General features: G+C 46.0%; 1 protein-coding gene across 11 annotated transcripts in view; it reads right to left on the minus strand.

Annotated features, from left to right (window-relative positions):
* Nucleotides 1-21,704, minus strand: part of nek10 (NIMA-related kinase 10) — a 470,337-nt gene that overhangs the window by 88,800 nt on the left and 359,833 nt on the right. For all 11 annotated transcript variants that reach the window (XR_015078459.1, XM_085988547.1, XM_085988546.1 and 8 more), the window contains 2 exons: nucleotides 16,973-17,156; nucleotides 16,435-16,521 (listed from right to left, as the gene is read on the minus strand). Coding sequence is in view for 10 of the 11 variants with exons in the window: in XM_085988547.1 (XP_085844673.1) it covers nucleotides 16,435-16,521; nucleotides 16,973-17,156 (271 nt within the window). In the remaining variant the exon portion in view is untranslated. The remainder of the gene's footprint in view (nucleotides 1-16,434; nucleotides 16,522-16,972; nucleotides 17,157-21,704) is intronic.

Here is a 21,704-nt window from a genome sequence, read left to right on the forward strand (position 1 = left end):
TGCAGCAGAGGCCCGATTTAGAGATGCAAAAGTCAGGGGCTGTGATGTACGTTTGCAGGAGGCTGCAGAGGTAGGCTGCAGCGAGGCTATAAAATGATTTGTAAATGAGGACATTGAATTCAATGCATTGAGGGATAAGAAGCCTAACATGGTGATGAATGAGCAGTATTTGGTGCAGAACAGGATGTGGCAATGGAGGTTTGGATGATTTGGAATTTATGAAGTGTCGAGCTTCTTGAGTGTTGTTGGAGCTACACTCATCCAGGCAAGTGGAGAGTATTCCACCACACTCCTGACTTGTGCCTTGTAGATGTGCTTTGGGGAGTCAGGAGGTGAGACACTCGACGCAGAATACCTAGCCTCTGACCTGCTCTTGTTGCCACAGTATTTATGTGGCTGGTCCAGTTAAGTTTCTGGTCAATGGTGACCCCCAGAATGTTGATGGTGGGGGATTCGGCGATGGTAATGCCGTTGAATGTCAAGGGGTGGTGATTAGATTCTCGCTTGTTGGAGATAGTAATTGCCTGGCACTTCTGTGGCGCGAATGTTACCTGCTACTTATCAGCCCAAGCCTGAGCGTCGTCCAGGTCTTGTTGCATGCTGTCTTGTTTTGCACACTTTGTACAAAAAATAATAAATTGCAGGACAACGGAGTATTACAGTTTAAACTCTTTATGAAGCAATAGGTCTGGGATGTTTCTCATACAGCACCATGTGGACAAGATGGAGTCCGGACCCCCGGGTCTTCTAAACACTGGCAGTCCTTACAGATGCCTGCAGGCCAATGACAACTCAGCATGTGATCACGTGAATATAATAGGTATTCCTTACAGATGCCTGCGGGCCAATGATAAATCAATATGCAAATGTTACATTGTGGCGGAGCCACCAGGGGGACTCTGATCGTTTGTTTGATAGACTGACTCGACCTCAGTCCTTTAGTTAGGAATCTAGCCATTTCTACAACATCCCCTTTCTTTTAAAAGAAAAATGTTATGCATTACTTTTGAACCTTTCTTCTACATAATGTTCTCAGTAGCAACATATAAGTAAACTCAACATTTAACTAGCACTGAAAACATCTCAACATTTCAATAGCGATGTACAGATATTGTTAGGGCAGCGATCCGCCTACACCCTTTGACAGTTCACAAGTCAAGGATAACTCTAGGCTTGACCTCTCGTCGGAATGACGGTGTTGTTCCTTGGTGTTCAGGAGGTGCCTGCGATTGCGGCGGTACACCTGTCCTTCTGGATGTGATACGATCGCTCAGTGTCAGCTGGCTGGACGACGACTGCAGGCTTCCAGTAGTCATGCTCCTGGATTCTGACGGATTCTCCATTGTGCAGCGGCGGTAGTAGTCTAGCTGACCTGTCATAGTATCTCTTTTGGTGTTGCTGTCTCTGTACACGTTTTGCGTGCACTTGCTTGCGGCTGACGACATCCAGGGCCTGTCTGGGATACGGTGAGGTATCATGGGCTCTTTGACATTTGATGGGCGGTGTTCTAGACAAATGGAACATTTTCCGACAATGTCCTCAATGTGTTTGCACATTCTGGGCCAAAACATAATGTCACGTGCTCTTTGTTTGCATTTTTCCATGCCCATATGTCCAGCATGAATTTTTGTCAACATCTCTTCTCTGAGACTGGTAGGAATGATGATTTTCTCCCCTTTGAAGACGATTCCGTTGATTTGTGACAGTTCGTCTCTGTGGTTCCAGAATTCAGATATGCTCTGAGGGCATTTCCTCCTTTCCTCAGGCCATCCTTCATGTATGACTTTGCTCAGCAGTGTGAGTTGTGCATCTTTCTCTGTTGCTGCTCAGATCTCCTTCAATTTTGAGTCACTCACAGGTAAGCTGTTGTACACCATGTGCACCTGCACATCCATGCTTTCACTGAGGCTGCTGTCCTGGTAGCTAAGACTTTCTGGAGAGCGTGTCTGCAACAGGAATGTCTTTGCCTGGACGGTGAATGATTGTGAAGTCGTACTTCTGTAGCTGAAGGATCATTCTCTGTAGCCTTGGTGGGGCTGCGGCTAGTGGTTTCCTCATGATTTACTCGAGGGGCTTGTGGTCGGATTCCACAATGACTTGTCGGCCATAGACGTACTGGTGGAAACGCTTACATCCAAACAGAATTGCATATAGCTCTTTCTCGATTTGCGCATAGTTGATTTCACTGTCTGAGAGAGATCTGGAAGCATAGCCGATGGGCTTTCCTTCTTGCAGTAATACTGCGCCTAGTCTGTACTTTGACGTGTCCACTTGTAGTCTGAGCTCTTTGTTGGGGTCAAAGTAGGCAAGAACCGGTCCTGGTTCTCTGGTGATTAGGTCTTTCATTTTCTGAAATGCTGTGTCATGTTGTTTGTCCCACAGGAACTCATTGGATTGTTTGAGCAACTGACGCATGGGTGCGTTGATTTCGGAGAGGCTCGGGGCAAACTTGGCTAAGTAGTTAACCATGCCTAGTACTGTCTCTAGCTCTGCGTGGTTCTTCGGCGGCTCCATCTTCTTGATGGCGGAGATATTCTCTGGATCCGGCTTAAGGCCATCAATTGAGAGGCGATGCCCGAAATAACTGATCTCGGTGGATCCGATTATGCTTTTCTTGGGGTTGAGCCAGATACCTTTCTCCCGTGATCTTTGTAGCATCGCACGGAGGTTCCCGTCATGTTCCTCTTTATTCCTGCCATAGATGAGGATGTCGTCTACGATTGCGACTACTCCATCGAGGCCTTCATAGGTTTCGTCGATCTTCCACTGGAATTCATCCTGAGCTGAGATAAGACCAAATGGTAAACACAGAAATCGGTAGCGTCCAAATGGTGTGTTGAACATTGTTAGCTTAGATGACTCTTCCGTGAGCTTGATAGTCCAGTATCCTGATCGTGCGTCCATTACACTGAAGTAACGTGCTCCCACTAGCTTGGGTGTGATGTCATCTAGCGTTGGTAGAGGGTAGTGAGGGTGTTTGATAGCCTTGTTCAAATCTCTGGGGTCGAGACAGACTCTGAGCTTGCCTGTACGTGGTTTCTCAACCACTACTAACGCGTTGACCCACTCTGTCGGTTCTGTTTCCCGGATGATGATTTCTGTATTCTCCATGCTCTGCAGCTCCTCCTTCAGGCGACTACATAGAGCAAGGGGTATCCTTCTCGGTGGGCAAACCACAGGGGTTGCTGCTGGGTCAAGGTGAATAGTGCATTCACCTGGGTATAGTCCAATTCCTTTGAAAACGTCAGCAATCTCTTCCATGACTGTCTGCTTCTCAACTGGTGCTGTCAATGATAGCACTAGCTTGACGAGGTCCATGTCTAAACATGCCTTTAGACCTAGCACTGGAGGTGCTTGAGTGTCAACAATGCAAAAGTTCACCATCATGTCGCTTTCTTTGTACTTGCATTTCATCACGCATGTGCCTTTTACAATGAGCTGCTCACCTCCATAGCCGGTCAGTCTGCGTGAGGTGGGCTGTAGCTCACACTCATCCTTCAAGCTGTGATACTCACTCAGAGGAATTACATTAACCTGAGATCCAGTGTCTAGTTTAAACTTAAGCTCTTTGCCCTGTTTTCCTATCTCAATATCGGCAAAAGCTTGCTCAGTCTCTAAAATCTGTTTTTTCTGTGACACAGAATCAATAAACAGTTCCTCTGCATTTGGCTCTCTATCTGGCATTTGGCTGTCATGCACTGCTTTTCCGAAAACTGTCTTGCAAACTTTAGCAAAGTGGTTCCGTTTACCACATTTAGTACATTGCCTTCCTTTGGCAGGGCAGTACTCCTTTTCTTCATGCCAGTTGTTTCCACAATATCCACAGTTTTTGAAGCGTTTTATGTCTGTGTCGCCCATTTTTAGAACTCTCGCTGTTCTTTCTGGTCTGAAACACGCTCTCTGGGCGGTGTTCTTTGGTGTGTATCTATTAACTGTGTGCACTGTCTGTTCACTCGAGCTGCTCGTGGCGCCGGTTATGGTTTTCAACTGTGCTTGGGCTATCTCATGCGATCTAGCTATGTCCATAGCTTTGTCCAGTGTTAGCCCGGACACAACATTCAAAAGTTTCTCTCTCACTTTAGCTGAATGTATTCCAAACACGATGCGGTCTCTGACCATCTCATCTTTATCGGCATATTCACAGACTTTTACCAGCAGTTTTAACTCAGTCACGAACTGTTCAAACGACTCACTAGCTCCTTGTACTTTCTCCTGAAACTTGTACCTAGCGAATATCGTATTTGTCTTGGGCATCACATATGCTTCAAAACGGTCAAAATAACTTTTCAGTACCTTTGCTTCATCCGTGGTGAGAGACCATGTGTTAAAAATGTCTCTCCCTTTTTCTTCGATCCACAGGAGTAGGTAGCTGCATCTTTCTTCCTCCCCTTTGCTTTTCAGTGGACCCGAAAACATCAACTCCACGTGTTGCTTGAATTTGCTCCATTCTCTAGGTAAGTTCAAAGATTCCCAATTCATTCGGGGTAAGGGAGCTCCAATGATGTCCATTTCAAATCCCTGTTCTGACACCATGTCTTGTTTCACACACTTTGTACAAAAATAATAAATTGCAGGACAACGGAGTAGTACAGTTTAAACTCTTTATGAAGCAACAGGTCTGTGATGTTTCTCATACAGCACCGTGTGGACAAGATGGAGTCCGGACCCCCTGGGTCTTCTAAACACTAGCAGTCCTTACAGATGCCTGCAGGCCAATGACAACTCAGCATGTGATCACGTGAATATAATAGGTATTCCTTACAGATGCCTGCGGGCCAATGATAAATCAATATGCAAATGTTACACATGCGGGCATGGACTGCTTCATTATCTGAGGAGTTGTGAATGGCGCTGAACACTGTGCAGTCATCAGCAAACGTCCATATTTCTGACCTTATGTTCGAGGGAAGGTCATTGAGAGCAGCAGCTGAAGATGGTTGGGCCTGGGACGCTGTCCTGTGAAACTCCTGCAGCGATGTCCTGGGGCTGTGATGATTGACTTTCAACCACCACAACCTTTGTGCTAGGTATGACTCCAGCCAGTGGAGAGTTTCCCCGATTCCCATTGACTTCAGTTTTACTAGGGCTCCTTGATGCCACACTCGGTCAAATGCTGCCTTGATGTCAAGGGCAGTCACTCTCAGCTCACCTCTGGAATTCAGCTCCTTTGTCCATGTTTGGACTGTAATGATGTCGGGAGGTGAGTGGTCTTGGCGGAACCCAAACTGGGTATCAGTGATCAGGTTATTGGTAAGTGCCGCTTGATAGCACTGTCGATGACACCTTTCATCACTTTGCTGATGATTGAGAGTAGACTGATGGGGCGGTAATTGGTCAGATTGGATTCGTCCTGCTTTTTTGTGGACAGGACATACCTGGGCGGTTATCCACATTGTCGGAAAAATGCCAGTGTTGTAACTGTTCTGGAACAGCTCGGCTAGAGGCAGGGGTAGTTCTGGAGCACAAGTCTTCAGCAGGATAGCCGGGATGTTGTCGGGGCCCATAGCCTTTGCTGTATCCAGTGTGCTAAGCCGTTTCTTGATATCACATGGAGTGAATCGAATTGGCTGAAGAAGTGGGCACCTCAGGAGGAGGCCGATATGGATCATCCACTCGGCACTTCTGGCTGAAGATGGTTGCAAACGCTTCAACCTTGTCTTTTGCACTCACACGCTGGGCTCTGCCATCATTGAGGATGGGGATGTTCATGGAGCCTCCTCTTCCCGTTAGTTGTTTAATGGTCCACCACCATTCACGACTGGATGTGGCAGGACTGCAGAGCTTTGATCTGATCCATTGATTGTGGGATCTCATAGCCCTGTCTATAGCATGCTGCTTCCGCTTTTTAGCATGCATGTAGTCCTGTGTTGCAGCTTCCCCAGGTTGGCACCTCATTTTTAGGTATGCCTGGTGCTGCTCCTGGCATGCTCTTCTACACTCCTTATTGAACCAGGGTTGGTCCCCTGGCTCGATGGTAATGTTAGAGTGAGGGATATGCCGGGTCATGAGGTTACAGATTGTGGTGGAATACAATTCTGCTGCTGTTGATGGCCCACAGCGCCTCATGGATGCCCAGATTTGAACTGCTAGATCTTTTCTGAATCTATCCAATTTAGCACAGTGGTAGTGCTACACAACACAATGGAGGGTGTCCTCATTGTGAAGACGGGACTTCGTCTCCACAATGACTGTGCGGTTGTCACTGCTACCAATATTGTCATGGACAGATGCATCTGCGACAGGTAGATTGGTGAGGACGAGGTCAAGTAGGTTTTTCCCTCGTGCTGGTTCTCTTACCACCGTCGCATGCTCAGACTGGCAGTTATGTCCTTCAGGACTCAGCCAGCTCGGTCAGTAGTGGTGCTACCGAATCAGTCTTGGTGATGGACATTGAAGTTCCCCATCCAGAGTACATTTTGTGCCCTTGCTACGCTCAGTGCTTCTTCCAAGTGGTGTTCAACATGGAGGAGCACTGATTCATCAGCTGAGGGAGGGCGGTAGGTGGTAATCAGCAGGAGGTTTCCTTGCCCATGCTTGACCTGAAGCCATGAGACTTCATGGGATCCGGAGTCAATGTTGAGGATTCCCTGGGCCACTCCTTCCCGACTGTATATCACTGTGTCGCCACCCCTGGTGGGTCTGTCCTGCCGGTGAGACAGGACATACCCAGGGATGGTGATGCAGGAGTTTGGGACATTGGCTGAAAGGTATGATTCTGTGAATATGACTATGTCAGGCTGTTGCTTGAATAGCCTTTGCGACAGTTCTCTCAATTTTGGCACAAGTCCCCAGATGTTGGTGAGGAGGACTTTGCAGGGTCGACTGGGCTGGGTATGCCATTGCCGTGTCCGTAGCCGGTGCCAAGGTTGATGCCGGGTGGTCCGACCGGTTTCATTCTTATTATTATTGTGCTTCGTAGCAGTATGTTACAACTGAGTGGCTTGCTAGCCCATTTCAGAGGGCAGTTAAGAGTCAACCACATTGTACAATATATACCTTCATATGATATATTTTTGACATTGAACAGCCCTATGTTATCAAGTCATTCCTCATAGTTTTTCCCTCTGACACTGGGAATCAGGTCTCCTTAGCCCACACACAATTTTGATTTTAGCTATATTGGATGTCATGATGCCAGTTTAAAAACAACAGCTCTTACTTATTCATACGGACAGTTATAGATACTTGTGGTTGAAATGTCCACCCTGCAGTCTGTTGCATACAAGTCATAAGAACATAAGAAATAAGAGCAGGAGTAGGCCATACGGCCCCTTGAGCCTGCTCCGCCATTCAATAAGATCATGGCTGATCATTGACCTCAACTCCACTTTCCCGCCCGATCTCCATATCCCTTGATTCCCCTAGAGTCCAAAAATTTATCTATAAGATTTCACTAACACCAGTTTCTGATACTAGACACAACTTATGTTTTTATTCATTCATGGGATGTGGGCGTTGCTGGCAAGGCCAGAATTTATTGCCCATCCCTAATTGCCCTCGAGTAGGTGGCGGTGAGCTGCCTTCTTAACCCGCTGCAGTCTGTGTGGTAAATGTACTCCCATAGTGCTGGAGGGGAGGGAGTTGCAGGATTTTGATCCAGTGGCGATATATTTCCAACTCAGGATGGTGTGTGACTTGGAGGGGAACTAGGAGGTTCATGAGACTTCATGGGATCCGGAGTCAATGTTGAGGATTCCCAGGGCCACTCCTTCCCGACTGTATACCACTGTGTTGCCACCCCTGGTGGGTCTGTCCTGCCGGTGAGACAGGACATACCCATGTTCCCATGTGCGGGCTGCCCTTGTCCTTCTAGGTGGTAGAGGTCACAGGTTTGGGAGGGGCTTTCGAAGAAGCCTTGGCGAGTTGCTGCAGTGCATCTTGTAGATGGTACACACTGCAGTCATGGTGCTTTGGTGGTGGAGGGAGTGAATGTTTAAGGTGGTGGATGGTGTGCCGATCAAGTGGGCTGCTTTGCCCTGGATGGTGTCGAGCTTCTTGAATGTTGTTGGAGCTGCACTCATCCAGGCAAGTGGAGAGTATTCCATCACCCTCCAGGACTTGTGCCTTGTAGATGGTGGAAAGGCTTTGGGGAGTCAGAAGGTGAGACACTAGCCGCAGAATACCCAGCCTCCGACCTGCACAAATGTTACTTGCCACTTATCAGCCCAAGCCTGAATGTCATCAAGGTCTTGTTGCATACGGGCACAACTGCTTCATTATCTGAGGAATTGTGAATGGAACTGAACACTGTGCAGTCGTCAGTGAACATCACCACTTCGGACCCTAAGATGGAGGGAAGGTCATTGATGGAGCAGCTGAAGATGGTTGGGCCTAGGACACTGCCCTGAGGAACTCCTGCAGTGATGTCCTGGGGCTGAGATGATTGGCCTCCAGCAACGACAAGCATCTTCCTTTGTGCTAGGTATGACTCCAGCCAGTGGAGAGTTTGCCCCCTGATTCCCATTGACTTCAATTTTACTAGGGCTCCTTGATGCCATGCTCAGTCAAATGCTGCCTTGGTGTCAAGGGCAGTCACTCTCACATTCCCTCTGGAATTCAGATCTTTCGTCCATGTTTGGACCAAGGCTGTAATGAAGTCTGGAGTCGAGTGGTCCTCACAGAAGCCAAACTGAGCGTCGGTGAGCAGGTTATTGGTGAGTGCCGCTCAATAGCACTGTCGACGACCCCTTCCAACACTTTGCCGATGATTCAGATTAGACTGATGGATCGGTAATTGGCTTGATTGGATTCGTCCTGCTTTTTGTGGATGGGACATACCTGGGCAATTTTCCACATTGTCAGGTAGATGCCAGTGTTGTAGCTGTACCGGAACAGCTTGTCTTGAGGCGCGGCTATTTCTGGAGCACAGTTCTTCAGCACGACAGCTGGGAAGTTGTCGGGGCCCATAGCCTTTGCTGTATCCAGTGCGCTCAACCGTTTCTTGATATTACGTGGAGTGAATCGAATTGGCTGAAGACTGGCTTCTGTGATGGTGGGGATCTCAGGAATAGGCCAATAAGGATCATCCACTCAGCACTTCTGGCTGAAGATGGTTGCGAACGCTTCAGCCTTGTCTTTTGCATTCACGTGCTGGGCTCCGCCATCATTGATTATGGGGATGTTCATGGAGCCTCCTCCTCCCGTTAGTTGTTTAATGATCCACCACCATTCACGACTGCTTGTGGCAGGACTGCAAAGCTTTGATCTGATCTGTTGGTTGTGAGATTGCTTAGCTCTGTCTATAGCATGCTGCTTCCGCTGTTTAGTATGTTTGTAGTCCTGTGTTATTGCTTCACCTGGTTGGCACTTCATTTTTAGGTACGCCTGGTGCTGCTCTTGGCATGCTCTTCTACACTCCTCATCAGGTTAGCCCCCTGGCTTGATGGTAATGGTAGAGTGAGGGATATGCTGGACCATGAGGTTACAGATTGTGGTGGAATATAACTCTGTTGCTGCTGATGGCCCACAGTGCCTCATGGATGCCCAGTTTTGAGCTGCTAGATCTGTTCTGAATCTATCCCACTTAGCACAGTGGTAGTGTCCTCAGTATGAAGATAGGACTTTGTCTCCACAAGGACTATGCAGTGGTTAATCCTACCAATACTATCATGGGCAGATGCATCTGCGACAGGTAGATTGGAGGGAACGAGATCAAGTGAGAACATAAGAACGCAAGAATTAGGAGCAGGAGTAGGCCATACGGCCCCTCAAGCCTACTCTGCCATTCAAAGAGATGATGACTGATCTTCGGCCTCAACTCCACTTTCCCACCTGATCCCCATATCCCTTGATTCCCCTAGAGTCCAAAAATCTATCTATCTCAGCCTTGAATATACTCAATGATTCAGCATCCACAACCCTTTGGGATAGAGAATTCCAAAGATTCACAACCTTCTGAATGAAGATAATCCTCCTCATCTCAGTCTTAAATGGCTGACCCCTTATCATGAGACGGTGCCCCCTACTTCTAGACCCTCCAGCCAGGGGAAAGAACCTCTGAGCATCTACCCTGTCAATCCCCCTTCTTATGTTCATTAATAAATAGACATTCTTATTATGAACACAGCTAGCTTTTGCTAGACATTTTTATTGAGCACATGTGGACTAGGTACAGTATTTGTAGAGGCTTCCATCTTGACTGCTGCCTTGTGGGTAGCCTAGTGCCTCATGGGTAATGTAGTCTTAATATACATACAGCTGGGTAGTGTAGTCTTATACATACATATGGCTATATACAGCTCTACACAGCTCTACGGCTCCACCTAGTGTCCACTATAGAATGACATGTTATTGATCATTACATCCCCCTTTCTTTGAGGTTTAACAAAATCAATATCAATCAACTTTCAAGAAAACAATAAAGATAATATCAGTAACACTTTTGTTAGTGCTCTATAAACATAAACATTTTCAAAACAGTCAACACATTTTCAAAGCTTTACATTGTACTCAAAGATTAAGTCTATCAGGCTTTTTTACTTCACGTGTGGATCTTCTCAACACGGGTAAGTCTGATGTGTCTTCATGAGATTGTTCTGGCGGTGAATGACACGATGCAGTTGCGGCATTGTCATCAATCTGCTCTTGTATAGATCGAGGTCTCCTTGCGATCTTTGCTTGGAGAGGGTTTCAGTGTTTCCTTCACTCTTCATGCCATAACTCTCAATGTAGTCAATGCACTCTCGAAAAACTGCTGACAGCTGGATCCCATCATACGGCATAGTCCTCTCAGCAGCCTCGGCTAATGGAACACCAAAGATTGGCCTGAGGGAAGAAGGAGTATCCACCGGAACTGCTTCCTGCTCCGGTGCAGGCTTCTTTTTCTTTTTCTCTTTCCACTGCTTAACAACACCTGCTGTGGTTATATCTTTGGACTTTTTCTCCTTGTGTTTTTCCTCTTTGTGCTTTTCTTCCTTTGGCTTCTTTTTGACCTTAAAGTCTTTTTCTTTCTTCTTGGAGAAACTAGGCTTTTTGAAGACATGGATACCCTTTGGCCTTTTCATCCTTGATGGGCTCTCTGCTTCATCACCTGAGTCATCTGGTCTGCTTATGGCACAGTTTATACGGTAGACTCTCTTGACCAGTTCTAAGTCTTCACAAGCTTTGTCACCTAGTATCGAATCAAGTCTTTCAGCCACAACAGAAAACATGAGATGATGCACTTTGTCTTTGACTGTCACTTTAAGTCTGCATACACCTAAGCTATCTCTTTTCTGTCCATTATAGCTCTTCAGTAGTACTGACTTTTTCTGTATTTTGGGCTTTTCTTTCATATTTTTTATGTCACTCATACTGATTAAGTTTGCTTTTGCCCCAGTGTCCAGTTTCAATGTAACTAATGCTCCATTTATCTGCAGTGGGATCATCCATTTGTCCACTTTTACTGCATTGACTTTATGTTCAGCATTGTCCATTTCTGAGGGCTGCACATTTTCTGTATCTTTTTTGATATCGTCACATGACACCATTCCTACAAAAAGTGTCTCACTTAAATCAGTGTCCTCAATCACACTAACTTGTTGCCCTTTCATTGTTTTTACTTTTGAAAAGCACTGTTTGGCAAAGTGATTCTTTCCATTACACTTTGTGCACATTTTTCCAAACGCTGGGCATTGTCTTAACTGGTGTTTGTAACCACAGCGTTTACAATTAAAAATTTCATCCTCCGATTGCTTTTCATTTCTGTTCTGCCCACGTTTCTTCCCCTTGTAGGACACAGCACCGACAGCAGCATTATCACACATTATGATCGCATCATTATTGATTTCACTGAAAGTCTTCGCGTGCTTTCGAGCTAGCTCGCTGGCTTGGCATATTTTCACTGCATTTTCCAAATTTAGTTCGGTTTCTCTCAACAGACGTTCCCTGTCTTTTTTATCATGAATACCAAACACAATCTGGTCACGAATCATGGATGATTTCAGCTCAGAGAAATTACATGTCTGTGCTTTCAGTTTCAGATCAGTTATAAAGCTATCAAAAGTCTCATTTTGTTGCTGTGTCCGAGAACGGAAGATGTATCTTTCATATGTCTCATTCTTTTTGGGAGAGCAATGTGCATCAAATTTTTTTAGCACATCTTCTAATTTTTCTCTGTTCTCCTCTGGATTAAATACAAATGTATTAAATACCTCTATCGCCTGTGGGCCTGCAACCATAAGCAGCAACGTTATCTTCCTTGCATCTGGCTTCGTACCGAATCCGATGGCTGCAATGTAGAGTTCGAATTGTTGTTTCAGAGTCTACCAATTGTAGTCGATGTTTCCTGTGAGTTTCAAACGCTCTGGTGGCTTCAAATTCTCCATGTCGCTTTTCACAATTTTCAGCAGATCTTCACCATTCTGGTACCATCTTATGTTCATTAATAAATAGACATTCTTATTATGAACACAGCTAGCTTTTGCTAGACACTTTTATTGAGCACATGTGGACTAGGTACAGTATCTGTAGAGGCTTCCATCTTGACTGCTGCCTTGTGGGTAGCCTAGTGCCTCATGGGTAATGTAGTCTTAATATACATACAGCTGGGTAGTGTAGTCTTATACATACAGCTATATACAGCTCTACACAGCTCTACGGCTCCACCTAGTGTCCACTATAGAATGACATGTTATTGATCATTACACCCCTCAGAATTTTACATGTTTCAATGAGATCACCTCTCATTCGTCTAAACTCCAGAGAGTATCGGCCCAATCTACTCCATCTCTCCTCACAGGACAACCCTCTCATCCTGGAAATCAATCTAATGAACATTTGTTGCGCCGCCTCTAAGGCAAGTGTGTCCTTCTGCAGATAAGGAGACCAAAGCTGTGCACATTACCCCAGGTGTGGTCTCACCAAAGCCTTGTTCAATTGTAGTAAGACTTCCTTACTCTTATACTCCAACCCCCTTGCAATAAAGGCCAACATGCTATTTGCCTTCCTAATTGCTTGCTGTACCTGCATGCTAACTCTCTGTGTTTCCTGTATGAGGCCACCTAAATCTCTCTGAACACCAACATTTAATAGTTTCTCATCATTTAAAAAATATTGTTTTTCTATTGTTCCTACCAAAGTGAATAACCTCACATTTCCTCACATTATACTCCATCTGCCACCTTACTGCCCACTCACTTAACTTGTCTGTATCCCTTTGCAGGCTCTTTGTGTCATCCTCACGGCTTACTTTCCCACCTAGCTTTGTACCATCAGCAAACTTGGATGCATTATACTCGGTCCCTTCATCTAAGACATTAATATAAATTGTAAATAGCTGAGGCCCAAGCACTGATCCTTGCGGCACCCTACTAGTTACAGCCTGCCAACCTGAAAATGACCTGTTTATCCCTACTCTCTGTTTTCTGTCCATTAACCAATCCTCTATAGACTCTGGAATAGTTCCCATGGATTGGAGGGTAGCTAATGTAACCCCACTATTTAAAAAAAGGTGGTAGAGAGAAAACGGGGAATTATAGACCAGTAAGCCTGGCAGCGGTAGTGGGGAAAATGCTAGAGTCCATTATAAAAGATGTAATAGCAGAGCACTTTGAAAACAGTGACAGGATCGGACAAAGTCAACATGGATTTACAAAAGGTAAATCATGCTTGACTAATCTACTGGAATTTTGAGAGGATGTAACTGGTAGAATAGATAAGGGAAAACCAGTGGATGTGGTGTACTTGGACTTTCAGAAGGCTTTCGATAAGGTCCCGCATAAGAGATGGGCATGCAAAGTTAAAGCACATGGGATTGGGGGTAAGGTATTGACTTGGATAGAGAACTGGTTGGCAGGCAGGAAGCAAAGAGTTGGTATAAACGGGTCTTTCTCCGAGTGGCAGGCAGTGACTAGTGGGGTAGTGCAGGGATCGGTGCTAGGACCCCAGCTATTCATAATATATATTAATGATCTAGATGAGGGAACTAGGTGTAATATCTCCAAGTTTCAAGACGACACAAAGCTAGGTGGGCATGTGTGCTGTGAGGAGGATGCAGAGAAACTCCAGTATGATTTGGAAAGGTTGGGTGATTGGGCAGATGCATGGCAGATGCAGTATAATGTGGATAAGTGCGAGGTTATCTACTTTGGTGGCAAAAACAGGAAGACAGATTATTATCTGAACGGCAATAGATTGGGAAAAGGGGAAGTGCAACGAGACCTGGGTGTCCTTGTGCACCAGTCGCTGAAGGTAAGCATGCAGGTGCAGCAGGCGGTTAAGAAGGCAAATGGTATGTTGGCCTTCATAGCGAGAGGATTCGAGTACAGGAGCAAGGATGTCTTGCTGCAGTTGTACAGGGCCTTGGTGAGACCACACCTTGAGTACTGTGTGCAGTGTTAGTCGCCTTATCTGAGGAAGGATGTTCTTGCCATGGAGGGAGTGCAGCGAAGATTCACCAGACTGATACCTGGGATGGCAGGAATGACGTATGAAGAGAGATTGGGTCGATTAGGCTTATATTCGCTAGAGTTTAGAAGAATGAGAGGGGTTCTCATTGAAACTTATAAAATTCTAACAGAACTAGACAGACTAGATGCAGGAAGGATGTTCCCGATGGTGGGGGAGTCCAGAACCAGGGGTCACAGTCTAAGGATAAGTGGTAAGCCATTTAGGACTGAGATGAGGAGCAATTTCTTCACCCAGAGAGTGGTGAACCTGTGGAATTCTCTACCACAGAAGGCAGTTGAGGCCAACTTATTAAATATATTCAAGAAGGAGTTAGATATATTTCTTAAGGCTAAGGGGATCAAGGGATATGGGGAGAAAGCAGGGATAGGGTACTGAATTTGGATGATCAGCCATGATCCCATTAAATGGCGGAACAGGCTCGAGGGGCCGAATGGCCTACTCCTGCTCCTATCTTCTATGTTTCTATGTTTCTCTATCCATGCTACTATATTACCCCCAACCCCATGAGCCCTTATCTTGCATAACAACCTTTTATGTGGCAGCTTATTGAATGCCTTTTGGAAATCCAAATATACTACATCCACTGGTTCCCCTTTATCTACTCTGCTCGTTACATCCTCAAAAAAAAAAAATTTGTTAAACACATAGGTTTTTCTCTCGTGTTGGTTCTCTCACCACGTGCCGCAGGCAGGCCCAGTCTGGCAGCTATGTCCTTCAGGACTCGGCCAGCTCCGTCAGTAGTGGTGTTACCGATGAACATTGAAGTCCCTCACCCAGACTACGTTCTGTGCCCTTGCGACCCTCAGTGCTTCTTCCAAGTAGTGTTCAACTGAGGGAGAGCGGTAGGTGGTATTCAGCAGGAGGTTTCCTTGCCCACGTTTGACCTGATGCCATGAGACTTCATGAGGTCTGGATTCAATGTTATGGACTCCCAGGGCCATCCTTCCCAACTGTATACCACTGTGCCGCCACCTCTGGGATGGTGATGGAGGAGTCTGGGACGTTGGCTGAAAGGTATGATTCTGTCAGTATGACTATGTCAGGCTTTTGCCTGACTGGTCTATGGGACAGCTCTCACAATTTTGGCACAAGTCCCAGATGATAATGAGGAAGGCTTTGCAGGGTCGACTGTGCTGGGTGTGCCTTTATCGTGCCCGGTGCCTAGGTCGATGCCGGGTGGTCTGTCTGGTTTTATTGTTTGTATACTTCTTTGTAGTGGTTTGATACAACTGAGTGGCTTGCTAGGCCATTTCAGAGGGCAGTTAAGAGTTAACCACATTGCTGTGGATCCAGAGTCACATATAGGCCAGACCAGGTAAGAACAGCAGATTTCCTTCCCTAAAGGACATTAGTGAACCAGATGGCTTTTTACGACAATAGTTTCATGGTCACCATTACTGATACTAGCTTTTTTATTCCAGATTTATTATTTAACTGAATTTAAATTCCCTAGTTGCCGTGGTGGGATTATGAACTCACGTCTCCGGATCATTAGTCCAGGCCTCTGGATTACTAGTCCAGTAACATAACCACTATGCTATCAATAAATTACTCTTAAGTCATACATGGAAATATATTTCAAATGTGTAGCTGCATAGAGTGTAGTGACAATAGGTTTGGTAGTGTGACCTGGAAATGGTGTTTTGCAAATTAAGAGTGTTTTACTAACTTGGAAAAAGCCGTCTAAAATGAATTATCAGTTACTTATCCCTACATTCAACATTACAGGGATAATTTTACAAATTCCTGGTGCAGCATTTCGCCTGCCGGGAGTGTTCATCAAGAATTCAGCACATTCCCCATGAATTTGGGTTCACAATCAATAGGTGTAGAAATATATTTCCAGCAGGAGAACCTCTGAGCCAAGAGCAGGAATTTGTAAAATCACTCCTTACAGTTGCTTTGAATACATACCCTATTTTACAAAAATGACAGAAATTCCAGGATTCATTTATTTTAGAAAATTGATAGATGTGCACAAGCACTTTTAGATAACAGCAAACTGGTGTAAATGACAGTGTTTTTATTACAATCCATTACACTTACTCAGGGTAGAATCTTTTATAGGGCTAGGACTGGAGCTGCTGGAGTGATCTGAAATGTTCAGCTCATCATCCATTTCCAGACACATATCTACGGTACAACAGAAAGAAAAGCGGGCACATTTTAAGCTGAAGACATAAAAGAGTAGTATTAGCATTTTACAGTTTCACTGGTTTTATATCAGTTATCATTTTCTAAAATGTTCATGTCCAAACCAGATAACCATTTCACATGATCAAGAATGACAGAAGGATATTACCAAAATAGATCACTAGTACAGAGTCATCATAAATTAAGTCTTATATTCTAATGGTTGTATACAAAATTTCTGAAATATTATTTGACAATTCACATTTTCAAGATGTCAAAAAATAATTTACAATGCAAAATAAATCACATACATTTCAACCAAGTTATTTGTGTCTGTTTGTCCAAATGTCTCATTGTTAATTCTGTATTAACTAACATTTTTGATGGGTTAACCATTTATTGCAGTATATCATTTCTACCTATTCAATGTTGTTAAGAACCTCGACTGTACCTTTTTCAGTGCTCTCTGCAGAATTAATGTTCTCAAGAAATACTGCATCATTCAGTCTCTCATCCCCATCTTTAACATGCAGTGCATGCAAGTCAGCCAATGTGTTGTCAGTTGTTTCTGATGTCTCACTCTTCAGACTGGCTGTTCCACAGCTGCTTCTCAAACTTGACTTATCATAATGCTCCTTTAGTGCAGAAAGGTAAGTTTTAATGTAGAAAGATAATTTAGCATTATATTGCACAATTTACTACACAATATATCAACTACATATAACAGCTCATAGAATCACAGACATTTATGGCACAGAAGGAGGCCATTCGGCCCATTTTGTCTGTGCCGGTCAAAAAGAGCTATCCAGCCTAATCCCACTTTCCAGCTCTTGGTCCGTAGCTTTGTAGATTACAACACTTCAATTGCATATCCAAGTACTTTTTAAATGTGGTGAGGGTTTCTGTCTCTGCCATCCTTTCAGGCGGTGGGTTCCATACCCCCACCACCCTCTGGGTGAAAACATTTCTCCTCAATTCTTCTACCAATTACTTCAAATCTATGCCTTCTGTTGATTGACCTTTCTGCTAAGGGAAGTAGGTCCTTCCTATCCACACTATCTAGGCCCCTCATAATTTTATGTACCTCAATTAAATCTCCCCTCAGCCTCCTCTGTTCCAAAGGAAACAACCCCAGTCTATCCAATTTTTCCTCATAACTAAAATTCTCCAGTCCTGGCAACATCCTCGTAAATCTCCTCTGTACCCTGCTAGTGCAATCACATCTTTCCTGTAATGTGGTGACCAGAACTGTATGCAGTACTCTAGCTGTGGCCCAACTAGTGTTTTGTACAGTTCAAGCATAACCTCCCTGCTCTTATATTCTATGCCTCAGCTAATAAAGGCAAGTATCCCGTATGCCTTCTTATCTACCTGTCCTGCTACCTTCAGGGATCTGTGGACATGCACTCCAAGGTTCTTCTGTTCCTCTAGACTTCTCATTATCTTACCGTTTATTGTGTATTCCCTTGTTGTGTTGCATTGACACCTGAAAGTTCAATGGACTGTGCCTTTAAAAAATGTAACTCATATCTGGCTGGTCAGAGGGAGCCAGGAAGAGCCCCTTACCACAACATTAAATTAAAAACAGAATTGCGAGCATCTGTGAAGATGTTTGTGGGTTGGCCTGTCTCACTTTGCTGCTCAAGGACAGAGAGGGTCAACTGAGAGGGGCACATAAGAACATAAGAAATAAGAGCAGGAATAGGCCATATGGCCCCTCAAGCCTGCTCCGCCATTCAATAAAATCATGGCTGATCATCGACCTCAACTCCACTTTCCCGCCCAATCTCCATATCCCTTGATTCCCCTAGAGTCCAAAAATCTATCTATCTCAGCCTTGAATATACTCAAGGACTCAGCATTCACAGCCCTCTGGGGCAGAGAATTCCAAAGATTCACAACCCTCTGAATGAAGAAATTCCTCCTCATCTCAGTCTTAAATGGCCTACCCCTTATCCTGAGACTATGCCCCCTAGTTCTAGACACTCCAGCCAGGGGAAACAACCTTTCAACATCTACCCTGTCAATCCTCTTTAGAATCTTGTATGTTTCAATGAGATCACCTCTCATTCTTCTAAACTCCAGAGAGTATAGGCCCATTCTACACAATCTCTCATCATAGGACAGCCCTCTCATCCCAGGAATCAATCTAGTGAACCTTTGTTGCTTTGCCTCCAAGGCAAGTATATGCTTCCTTAGATAAGGAGACCAAACTGTGCACAGTACTCCAAGTGTACTCTCACCAAGGCCCTGTACAATTGTAGCAAGACTTCCTTACTCTTATACTCCAACCCCCTTGCAATAAATGCCAATGTGCCATTTGCCTTCCTTATTGCTTGCTGTACCTGCATGCTAGCTTTATGTGTTTCTTGCACGAGGACACCCAAATCTCCCTGAACATCAACATTTGAAAGTTTCTCACCATTTAAAAAATATTCTGTTTTACTATTCTTCCTACCAAAGTGAATAACCTCACATTTCCCTACATTATACTCCATCTGCCACCTTACTGCCCACTCACTTAGTCTATCTATATCACTTTGCAGACTCTTTGGCCTCGATTTTCATTGGGCCGTGAGGCGGGCTTTTAGGCGTGCGGGGGGGTTAAAATCGCGAAACCTAGGGGTCACGACCGCTCCCCCCGCCTGGTTCCCGCCTCCACACCATTTTAACCTAGGTGTGTCTGATTGACCCGAATCAGTCCCGCCTGCAACAGGCGAGACTGGTCTTTAGGGCCCTTAAACAGCACTGATTGGCCTTTATAATCCCATTTTAACAGGCCCTTGCCTGTTTAACCCTTTTCCCACGTAAAACGTGCCTGGAGGGGATCACGCCTGTGAAACCTGGCATGAACACTATTGACTTGCTGACTATCAGCTGCAGGTCCAACATTAAAGAGGAGATTTGATCAGTCATCATTTGCAGGTGGCAGGACTTTGTTGTCTCAGGGCTGGGACAACTTTTACCAGGCCTAACCACGCCTGTGGAAGGTTGGAGCCTCACACACTTCTCCAGTGTGACCTCCTGCGTGACCCCTCTCGCCACCCTCACTCAGCGCTTCCTCAACTGAGGCACCTACCAGAAGCATGGGAGGCCTTTTTTTCCTTCCCCTCTTGGCATTCGAGGACCTCCAGCCTCATTCGCGAAATAACACAGGCCACAACTGCAGTAGTTGCCAGCAGAATTTTTATGAAAAACACACAACTGATGGCATTTTCACAGAATACACAGTATTTCACCCAAGTGACTACCCTTGTGACTATTTGTGCTTCATTTTCCTCTTACGCGTGCTCCTACGTAGTGGTTCCCCTGTGGCTTCAGCAGATGTGGAGGCCCCTTGCTCACTTTCCTGCTGCTCCTGTCTCGACACCTTTGGCTGGCGTCCTCTGGGATGGTGAGCCTGTGGGTGCTCGCCAGCAGTCTGCTGCTCCTGCAGCTATGCAGGGGTTGAGACCTCTATCTCCGTTGGGTGTGTACTCCGTTGGGGCTCTGACCGAGGGCTCTGCAGTGGCATGGAAGTGTGAGCGCTTGGAGAGGAGCCCCCACTTCCTTGAGGTCTGCCACCAACCTCCCTCTCATGGGTCAGGTCCCCCTCAGTGCCTGCAAGTGGCTTGAGAGCAGCTTGCTGCACATCAGGGCGGCCATGGGGACCCATATCTACAATGGCAGTCCTACTCAGAAGGACTTCCATGAAGGTCTGGTTTCTCTGTTCAATAGATGCCCATTGCTCCTCAAGAGATGTCATTCTATTCTGAACACTCACCATGTTTTCCATACGCCGGCGACTAACCTCCTCCATGGTCGTAGCCCTCCTCTCCTCTACCGTAGCCAGCCTTACCACGAAGGCAGCAATCATTTCCACGTAGGTAGCCATCCTTTCCGTGTTGATGCGTTCATGTGCCAATGACTCCACAAAGGCTCTGCTCATGTTCACTATGGACCCCTCCATTCGCTCCACACTCGCAGCGATCCTCGAGACAAAACCTGCCAGAGACTCCTGCATCTGTGCATGGAGTTCCATCACCTCTGATCTTACGGATGGACCCAGAGGCAGAGGGTCGACATGCAGCTGGGCCGAACTGGCAGAGTCCTGCGCCCTCCGACGAGGACTCTCCACTGCTGTCCCTGTCTCCACAATCTGCTGATGCTCACTTGTGAGCTATGATACACCAGGTGACAACTCTACTCTATGTCCCGAAGGTCCCACAGAGGTGTGAGTGTCTGCGCTGGTGCTGGGTGCGCTTATTTCTGCTGACGCTGCGCCCTCAGAGGTTGCAGATTCCTCTGAGGAGTCTAGCTGCGCAGGCTCTTCCTCCTGCACAGTGGGGACGGGGGCTCTCGATGGTCCTGTGGGGGAGTCAAGGAAAAAGTTAGAGATGTGATGCCAAGGTTACATGCACATTGCATTTTGCAGATGATCATAAGTCCATATGATGTAGCTTCAGAATCATTATCAGTGACTCAGGCAATGCCAATGAGAGAGATGGAAAACTGTTCTGTCACCAGCTTGCGGGGATGCTCCTGCCTGTCCTTCCCCAACGTCCACATCTCGGTCAGCCCCGGCAATCTCCAGGACCCCTTCCTCCCAGGGGGTGAGCTGGGCTAATGAGGGCGGCCCTCCTCCTGTCCTGGCTCGTTCTCTCCTGTTGTGAGCTCTCTTTTCCTGCAATGAGGGAGACAAGTGGAGGTTGAGTGAGAATGAAGGAGTGAGTGCAGAGATTGCATAGCATAGATACTTAGAAGGAGACAAAGATGGAGTGAGGTTGCAATAACAAGGGCCCTCCCTCTGTGTTGTCAGTTGTGTTCAAAGCATCAGAGTGAGAGGGAGTGTGAGGGCTGCATGGTGGCATAGTTCTGTGAATGTGAGCATAGAGAGAGAGGGAATGGGTAAGGGTGCATGGTTGTGAGTGTCTAGTGGGATGTGCAGGAAGAGATTGCTAAAGCTGAGTGCTGGTGAGGAAAGGCAATGGGGATCAGATTGAGGGTGATGGAAACATCATACAGTACTTACTTTTCCAGTACGAAGGTGGTCATGGAATCTTTTCCTGCACTGCAACCACGTTCTTCGTGTGAGCCCCAAGCAGTTGACTTGACCTGCCACCTCTAGCCACACAGCCTTGGTCTGGCTGGGAGGCCTCTTCCTCCCTGAAGAAGGGAAGAGGACCTCCCTGTGGGCCCTAGCA

Source organism: Somniosus microcephalus, chromosome 5 (genome assembly GCF_052327205.1).
Source record: "Somniosus microcephalus isolate GS21.2 chromosome 5, FLI_Smic_1.0, whole genome shotgun sequence".
NCBI lineage: Eukaryota > Metazoa > Chordata > Chondrichthyes > Squaliformes > Somniosidae > Somniosus > Somniosus microcephalus.